This window comes from Danio aesculapii, chromosome 25, assembly GCF_903798145.1.
Source record: "Danio aesculapii chromosome 25, fDanAes4.1, whole genome shotgun sequence".
NCBI classification, from domain to species: domain Eukaryota; kingdom Metazoa; phylum Chordata; class Actinopteri; order Cypriniformes; family Danionidae; genus Danio; species Danio aesculapii.
This window is the reverse complement of record NC_079459.1, coordinates 3,575,396-3,585,395: the sequence shown is the minus strand read 5'-3', so window position 1 is coordinate 3,585,395 and position 10,000 is coordinate 3,575,396. Positions and strand designations below refer to the sequence as shown.

General features: G+C 33.3%; 2 protein-coding genes across 3 annotated transcripts in view; both read left to right on the top strand.

Moving 5' to 3' along the window:
• The window catches only part of LOC130219196 (little elongation complex subunit 2-like), a 14,216-nt gene extending 9,428 nt beyond the window's left edge, over positions 1–4,788 (top strand). Inside the window, 2 exon segments of the mRNA XM_056451505.1 lie at positions 872–1,334; positions 4,700–4,788. Of these exon segments, the coding sequence (XP_056307480.1) occupies positions 872–1,282 (411 nt within the window). The 3' untranslated portion in view covers positions 1,283–1,334; positions 4,700–4,788.
• The window catches only part of roraa (RAR-related orphan receptor A, paralog a), a 559,428-nt gene that overhangs the window by 542,131 nt on the left and 7,297 nt on the right, over positions 1–10,000 (top strand). The window lies entirely within an intron of this gene.

Genomic DNA, 10,000 nt, shown 5'->3' with positions numbered 1-10,000 from the left:
TTGATTTCCTGTTAGTATTAAATAATTAGTCGACATTTTCATTAAAGATGAACAAGTTCGCATATTGTTTATATTCTATTCTAAATATACAAAATAAATCAAATCTCGGACTATTGTGTTCAGGAAAAGCCATTATCGTATTTCTATTCGAAACTATATGCAAATATTTAAAATATTATATAATATAATAATTGGGATTAATGTCACATCCAAAGTTGTTTTTATATATATAATATAATAATAATAATAATAATAATATATAATAATAATAATTATATTATTATTATTATTATTATTATTTTTACAATTGATATTGCCTAATTTTAAATGTGTACATAATACTGTAAAGTTCATTTTTTTTATTCCATAAGTTTTATTTTAATCCATTTTGCTTTATTATATTTTAATCTATTTCTGTTTTAATTTCATTTTAATTTCACTTGTTTGTTAATTTATTTCGGCAGCAAGGGTCACTGTAGGGAAAAATTAACAACCTTGATTGTACAAAATGTTTTGTTAAAGCTTGGGGGGAAAATCACAAATAAATATTAAAAACATAATAAAGTAAATGTGTATTTTGACCAGTATTTTTGTATGTGAATATGTTTATTTATGTATATGTGATACACATAAAAACAACTGTTTTTGCAAACAAATTTACATTTATATCATTTGTATCATATACGTATAAATTTTATATCTAACAATAAATAAAAATGTACTAAATATTTGCATGCATGTGTGTATTTATATATACATAATAATAAACACAGTAGACAGACATATGACGTCAAAAAAACGTTTATTTTGCATGCGATTAATCTTTGCCCAGCACTAAAACATTTATTTACATAATTTTTTTTCTACTCAGGATAAAACCTCCAGAAGTGTGGTGACGTTTGATGACACTAGTATGGATTTTGAGACCGACCTCACAGATCTGGAGTCCTTCGGCGAGTCCTACAAGCCCACTAAGAAAACAAAGGACCAAAATAAAAGAAAACAATCAGTCAAAATCCGAATGCAGCTCCATCTCAACTTACCCCAAGCCCCAAGAAACTCACAGACTCTTCAGATGCAAAAAAACCCACCTCACCGTCTCAAAACACTCCAGAATCTGTGCCTGAAGAACAAGGTGAAACAAACAGGACTCTGGATGATCAAGGAAAAACTGCTGTACATGAAAATGAAGAGTCCGAAATGCCCTCCGTTCAGTGTCCGCCTGCCAACGGCCAAGATCCTTGAAGGACGACCAAACAGAGCCAGATTCAGATTCGGATGAAGGACGACTGATCATTGACCACATTGTTTCCCCACAGAGACCTCCAGTCCAGGTCAGTGTTTATTTCATTGACGTCGTTTATTATCGAGACGTAAACTCAATTAAAATTAAACATTTGACAAGAGCGGAAAATGACAACAGCCAATAAGAATCAGAATTTCAGCCAAGGTTTTCAATCATTCATGTTTTTTTTTTTTTAAGTTTAATGTTATTAGTCTTTATTAGTCTTTAAATCATAACCGTTAAAGGTGCTGTAAGTGTAACTCCTCTTAGGCATAAAATATCATAATATATTGCAGATATTGAAGAAATATGCTAAGTGAACATTCTTGTTTATCTGAAAAACAATGCTGAAGTCAGATATTCTGCTTTGAAAATGTCCATTACGTGTCAGAACATCTGTCTTTGTTTTGGTTATTTGAACTCGCCCAATGCCACTTTAGCCAATTATGTTTCAGCACCCCACGTTGCCTTGGTGGAAAACAGCATATTTGCTTCATTCAATCAGAAAGGCTCTCAAAGCATGCGCCCGCAAACGAAAATGCGACCTCCAGTGGGACAGTAGCAGACTCCAAAATGAGAGTTCCACATGAGGAGGTTATTAATTAGCAAAATATAAATATTATGAACGTAAACATTAGATGAGCAGGTTACACTGTAACTCCGTGTCCTAACATCTTGCTACGTGAGGAGATAAGCAATTTGGCTGTTTGCACCAGACGAAAACGATATCAATTTATATACAGCCATTTAGAAGCACAGAATAGTGCACTCACTGCACTTCAGCGAAATGGTCAGGTTTATAATCCAATTAATACATATTAAACCTCTTTATCAGTGTCAAATATACATGCTGAATCACTGATATGTGTTCTAAAGTTCAGTTTTAAACAGTTTATTTTATTTTCAACATCTGAGGTGATCTATCTGCTGCTGCTTTCAGTAGTACGGCAATAAATGTCATGTAAAATGGCATTCAAACTTACATTATTAGCATGCAACACTGAATAAAACACATGAGGTGTGTCTGAGGTGATCAGTTGTTTACCTGTGAGAAATAAAAGCCGTTTCTAAAATATAAATTTCAGGTGTTGGTTAGGACAAAAACTCCTTTTAGTACGGAAAATATTCCTTCTATCGCATGTTGTTGCTTTTAGTTAGAAATATTACATATAATCAGCCTTTAGGCTCGTTAGTCAGGCACACTCCATCAATCTGGCAATCTGCGCTTGCGTGGACTCGTCAGAAGAGGAGCAGAGTGAAAATGTGTTTTGATCCTGGAGTGCAATACCTAGTTCAACCACAGGGTGTCAAACTTTATGTAAGTTTGACACCCTGTGGTTGAACTAGGTATTGCACCTTTAAAATTTCTTGTCCCTGGATGTCACCATTCAAAATAAAAACGCATATTTGTGCTTACAACTATAACTAACCTTGGATAAAAATATTACGGTTTGACGGTATTGTGGTTACTGCTCTAAATTATTTTCTTTTTAAATGTCTGGGTAATAAAAACAACCCTTTGAACGCAATATATTGTATTTTGAGAAACTGTTTAAATATTTAGGAGCAGTAAACATGTCAGACTAAGTAATTCAAATGATTCATTGAATTCTGTCGTCTACATGTTTCTGAAACGCAGATTTCATTACAATTTAAAGCAGTATCTTTGGATATCTTTTCTGCTGGAGATAATTTTGTCCTAAAAAAAATATATAAAAATAAATCCTACACATAACTTAGGAATAGGATATAGCAGAACATTTTGGTGGTTTTAGGCTTGTGCCGGTATTCGGTAATGCGATAAATCACGGTAATGAATATGCACGGTATTGTTATCGCGGGCACTTCAAAATACCGTGAAAAATAATAGATCCGAATTTATATTCTTAGAACGCGCCTTAGCTTATTTTCCATCAACCGCTTGAAGAAACACTGCGTATATGCTGCGCAGAACTGATGCGCACTCTGATGTAAACAATCCCCACATGTAGAAGCACTGTGTGCACGCAGTGCGCGCCGCTGCCACCGCACTATAATCCTCACACGAAGAAGCATGGCGGAAGGAGGAACGCTGCCGACAATTTATCCCCCTTCAGCTTATTTTCCATCAACCGCTTGAAGAAACACTGCGTATATGCTGCGCAGAACTGATGCGCACTCTGATGTAAACAATCCCCACATGTAGAAGCACTGTGCACGCAGTGCGCGCCGCCGCTGCCACCGCTATAACCTCACACGAAGAAGAAGCATGGCGGAAGGAGGAACGCTGCCGACAATTTATCCCCCTTCAGCTTATTTTCCATCAACCGCTTGAAGAAACACTGCGTATATGCTGCGCAGAACTGATGCGCACTCTGATGTAAACAATCCCCACATGTAGAAGCACTGTGTGCACGCAGTGCGCGCCGCTGCCACCGCACTATAATCCTCACACGAAGAAGAAGCATGGCGGAAGGAGGAACGCTGCGACAATTTATCCCCCTTCAGCTTATTTTCCATCAACCGCTTGAAGAAACACTGCATATATGCTGCGCAGAACTGATGCGCACTCTGATGTAAACAATCCCCGCATGTAGAAGCACTGTGTGCACGCAGTGCGCGCCGCCGCTGCCACCGCTCTCTAATCCTCACACGAAGAAGAAGCATGGCGGAAGGAGGAACGCTGCCGACAATTTATCCCCCTTCAAAAAAAAAGTCAGAGGTTTGGAAATATTTTGGGTTCCAAAAAAATGCAGAGGGATTGCTGATCGAAGACGGTTTCCCTTTGCACATTCACTTTGATATAATTGCTCAAGTTTACTTTTATATTGTGTATTGTTTTATTTATATTTATTTGTATTTAAATGTTTGAAGTGCTTTTAGTTAATTAAAAAGTTATTAAAGTTACTAAGTTGACGAAACTGAAGTTTTTTGTGTTTTTTTACCTGTTTCTCTAGTAAAATTACAATATCGTGATAATACCATATACCGTGATAAAAGCTCAATTAATCGCAGCATGAAAATGTGATACCGGCACATGCCTAGGTGGTTTAAAACCTTGACTTTTCCAAACCATGGTATACCTTGAAAACGGTTATCGTCCCATGCCTACTTAAAACATTAGTCCTGCCACTATGCTGACACATAGGCATTTGTAGCTCCGCCCCCTTTTGAAACAAGCACAATCTCATTTGAATTTAATGCGACAGTCACAAAAAACACAATTAGGATTACAGCCTAAATGGGGCAGTTTCAAAGAGTTATAAGAAACATTATTTGTGTGGTATTTTGAGCCACATTCTGAAACTTCACATACACACATCAGAGACTTATGTCTCGGGACATCAGAGACTTATTTTACATCTTGTAAAAAGGGACATAATAGGTCTCCTTTAAGAATAAAACTAAATCCAAATTTCCTGTCAAATGTAACAGGAGCCAGCAACATCTCTCGAACCAGCGGCTCCAAGTCCCGCAAACCCGCTGGGGGGCAAAGGAGTCAAGAAGGGCGTCAAGCGGCAGAGAATTTCAGGCGAGTGTGATCAGCTCGGGCAGATCCTGAAGATGCAGGACGCCATGCTCAAATCCACACCCAGCAAGAGCCAGGAGCCCGTCAAAGCACAGGTCCCGGAAGAGAAACATCCTGAAGTGAAGAGCCACTCGCTGGTCAAAACTGGTGTGTCGTCGTATCTGGAGTCCAGAGAGGGACAGGAGGAGGATGGATCGCTGCCTGCCGACACTCCTGTAATGCTGTCCGCTCAGAAAAAACGTCAGTAAACACTATCTCTGGCTTCAGTGTGTCCCAGAACATGCTTTTATTATTATCTTTGCACATGTAACACTCTCATAAACATTAGTCACCTGCTGTGTGCGAGAATATTTAGCATCAACTTAAATGCGTTTTTCTATATGTCAAAAAAAGTCCAAGTATTTAAATAATTAATTTTTTTAAATGTTTAAATATTTAATATTACATTTGATTATTATTATTTTTGATTTTGGCATATATACAATATATATATATATATATATATATATATATATATATATATATATATTATATAATATATTATATATATATATATATATAATATAATATATAAGTATGTATATAATATATATATGTATATATATATATATATATATATATATATATAATATATATATATATGCAATTCACTATACAGTTTATAGTATAGTAAATATTTTAATTCAAAAATGTATTATGTCTGTAAGAGTAAGTAATTTTATTGTTTTTATTTTCTTCATTTTGTTGTTTAACTGTGATTTTAACATCACAATTTTATAAGAAATCAATCATGTAAAATTATAAATTTAGTATATTTATTTAAAATTAACACCGTATAGATTAAACTGTTTATGTAATGAACTTTAACTGCGTTTAAAAAAAATGTAAATTAGTTTTGTCTAATTATGTACTTTTTAAAATGTAAAAAAATTAAAATTTAATTTTAATTTCTACCTTATAAAACGTTTTATTTGTGTACATATATAGTATATAATTCTATACTATATTCATTCATTTCTTTTCGGCTTAGTCCCTTTATTATCTGGGGTCCCCACAACGGAATGAACCACCAACTTATCCAGCACATTTTTAAGCAGCGGATGCCCTTCCAGCCGCAACCCATCTCTGAGAAATAATATACTATATAATATTATAATTCTATATTTCTAATAAAATGTTTACAATTCTGTGCCTTTATTTACCTTTTACTTTTATTATTATATTTTATTTTGTTATTATTATTATTATTTAGTTTAATTATTATTATGATTGTATTATATTATTTAGTTAATAATGCTTATATATTTTATTATTATTATTATTTTATTATTATTATTGTTTGTTGTTGTTGTTGTTTATATATTATTTAGTTTAATTATTATTATGAGTTATTATTATTATTTAGTTTAATAATACTTGTTATTATTGTTATTATTGTATTATTATTGTAATTTTAAATCATAGTTGTCAGATTCAGTGTGATGTTGACATGTACAGAATATTGTTTTATTCTAAAAATTGCTCTCTGTGTCTGTCAGGTCTTCTGCGGGAGGATCTTCAGGCCAGTGCAGAGGATGAGTTAGACTATGATCCTCCAGCAGAGGGCAGTGTTTTCTACAAACTCTACAGTCTACTGGACGTCCTGCTAATGGTGCGCAGCAGTGTGGACATCGCTCACCCGAAACACGACAGAAAGACCTTCAGGGTAACACACACACACACACACACACACGTTTGCATTTGTGGTTTATGAGGACGCTCTGCAGGCATAATGTATTTTATATAGGAAAAACACATATTATATAGTCTTACCCCACCCTACTCCTAAACCCCACAAATTTGAATGTCAAAAGTCCCTATTAAGTATGATTTTTAACCATTATTAGGGCATGTCCTCATAACCTAGCTTAATAGTGTACAACTAGGTCATACCCATGCCATTATACAAATTTTCTTGTAAACCACCAAAACCAATACACACAGTTTCAGAAACACAGGTCTGCTTCTGGCCATGTAACCATCAGTCACATATGAGAGCTTTCAAACCTCACCCACAATTGATTTTATTATTATTAGATATAATATTATAATAAAATTAGTAAATGTATAGTTGTCAGTGATTATTTGCAAGGTTTTGTTAACTTGAAATCTTTGTGTTTCAGTCAGTAAGTCAGCATGACAAATGTCTATGATGCATCAGCTCAAAATACCACACAGATTATTTGTAAATGAATACTCCACTTTGTTTGCAAATAATTAACTCCTCTAGAGTTAAACAAGTGATATTTACCCTTTTTTTAGAATTTATTCTGCCTGACGGGAGCACTTTTAGCTTAGCTTAGCATACATCATTGAATCGGATTAGACCGTTAGCGTCTCGTTCAAATAATTTTCGAAAAAGAGTTTTGATCATTTTCCTATGTAAAGCTTGAATCTTTTGTTGTTACATTGTGTACTAAGATGAAAAGTTGCTATTTACATTTAAATTAATTGTAGGTGTTGCACTAAAAATGACAACAACTATATTTTAACTACTTTTTATTTGTTATGGTTCTCTAGATTTTGTGTCAGTCTTAGTATACTATATAGCTACAGAAAAGTCAAGCTATAAATAAGATTTCTTTAAATTATCAAAACATTTGTTTTCTTTAAGCGAGATGCTAATGGTCTAATCTGATTCAATGGTTTATGCTAAGCTAAGCTAAATGTGCTGTTAGTTTTACAGCCAGTTTTTACTGCTACAGCAAGTACAAAAATGTTTTGTAAACATAGTTAAAGTAAAAAATTAAGCAAAATCAAAAATATTCATGCTGTTTTAGGATGTTTATTTTTCAGTAAATAACATTAAATTACAATACAAAGTTACTGGGTTGTCCTTTCTCACATTTTCTGGTTCTCTTGATTCTTCCATTAATATCTTAATATACGATGTAGCTTAAGAAAAGTCAAGCTTTAAATAGGATTTCTTTAAATTAACAAAAAAAAAAATTGAACGAGATGCTAATGGTCTAATCTGATTCAATGATTTATGCTAAGCTAAGCTAAATGTGCTGTGCTTATGAAGAATTTCCATGTTCTTGTTTTTGTTTTGTTTTTCTTAAGCTGTACAGAAATGGCAGTGTTTTATAAACGTGCAGTTTAAGGGGAAAATTAAACGAAACTAAATTATTTATATCGTTTCAGGACCTTTTTTTATGATTACCATTAGGGCTGAACAAAATATCGCTTGTGCATTGATATCGCGATGCATGTATCTGCAATAGTCACATTGCAGGATTAGATTATTTATTAAAGATTAAAAGATAAAGATATTTTAAAATATATTTATAAAATGATTACCATGTTATTTTACATTTGAATGTTCCATTTCTGTATTTGAATACTGTTTTACTCCCCAGAAAACCATAAAGATTTAATTTGTAATTAATTTAGTAATTAACCTGTAATTTATTATAATTTGCGCAGATGCACTATATAGAGAAAAAAAAACTGATCATCCCAGTCGATCTAAATGAATAAAATCTTTCCAAATAGAGCTATTCAAATCATCTGCTAAAATTATATTCAAATTATTAACTCCACAAAACAAAATATCGCAATGTCCAATTTTTCCAGTGTCGTGCAACCCTAATTACAATAAAAAGTTACTGCGTTGTCCTTTTGTACATTTTCTGTGTTGGTAAATGCCCCGATAATAGCACTCAAACTGGATTAAAGTGTTTTCCTGATTTCACATGAAAACCAGTCTGCTTTCCTGTGCAGAACCGTAGGTCCAGCTTTAAATCTTATCAGTGTATTAACAGGCCCTTCTGTAGGTCAGGAAAAGCACATGGTTTTCCCTTCTGTGTGTATTTTTAAAGGCGTGTGAGCGTATAATGATGGCGTGTCTTTGATTTAGGCAGTTCCTGTGCACATTTTACCCAAGCTGGAGTATCAGCTGTGTTACGGAGCCGAGAGTTTAACCCACACAGAGGCCTGTCAGCTGTGGGCTGAGAAACTGCTCCACTCCAGCACCGAGTCCTTCATCAGTAAGACTCTTTAAGTTTTTTTATGGATTGTATTTTTCAGTTCATATCCGATTCAGACTTTAAAAGGTAGCAGAAATGTTCAGTTGAAGTTAGAAGTATCAACCCCCCTGTATATTTTTTGACCCCAATTTCTGTTCAACACATTTCTAAACATAATAGTTTTAATAATTCATTTCTAATAACTGATTTATCTAATCTTTGCCATGATGACTGTAAATAATATTTCACTAGATATTTCAAGTGCAATTTAAAGGCTTAACTAGGTTAATTAGGCAGGTTAGGGTAATTAGGCAAGTTAATGTATATTGATGGTTTGTTCTGTAGACTATAGCAAACAAATATTGCTCAAGGGGGCTAATAATATTGACCTTAAAATGTTTTTTATGAATTTGCTTTTATTCTAGTTGAAATAAAACAAATATGACTTACAGAAGAACAACAGTAGAAATAATATTATAGGAAATACTGTGAAGATTTCCTTGCTTTGTTAAACATCATTTGGGAAATAATTGAAAAAGAATAAAAGGTCACACTTTACAATAAGGTTTATTAGTTAATGTTAATTAATGCATTCACTAACATGAACAAATGATGAACAATACATTTACTACAGTATTTGTTCATGTTAGTTAAGGTTAGTTAATGAAAATACAGTTGTTCATTGTTAGTTCATGTTAACTCACGGTGCATTAACTAATGTTAAACAAGCATGGACTTGGATGTAATAAGGCATTAGTAAATGTTCAATTATGATTAATAAATGCTCCACAAGTGTTGTTCATGATTACTTCATGTTAGTAAAGGCATTACCTAAGGAACCTTATTGTAAAGTTTTACCAAATAAAAATTCACAGGAGGGCTATCAACTGACTTCAGTTGTAGGTAGGTAAAGTTGTTACTTATTTAAGGAATAATATTGCATAATATGTGTGAAAATCAGCTGTTTCAAATGCAATATGACTTTCACAGGTCTGGTGGGTGTGTGTGTGGACTGCTTTAATTAGTTATAGAAACAAAAAACACGTTAAAATTAATTAAATGACCAAGTTAAATATTTATCTTGTTCATCATTAAATCTATTTTAGAGAAAGTTCACCCAAAAATTAAAGTTACCCTTAATTTACTCACCTTCTTTAAGCCATCTTGGGTGATATGACTTTTTACCATCATTTTTTTAAA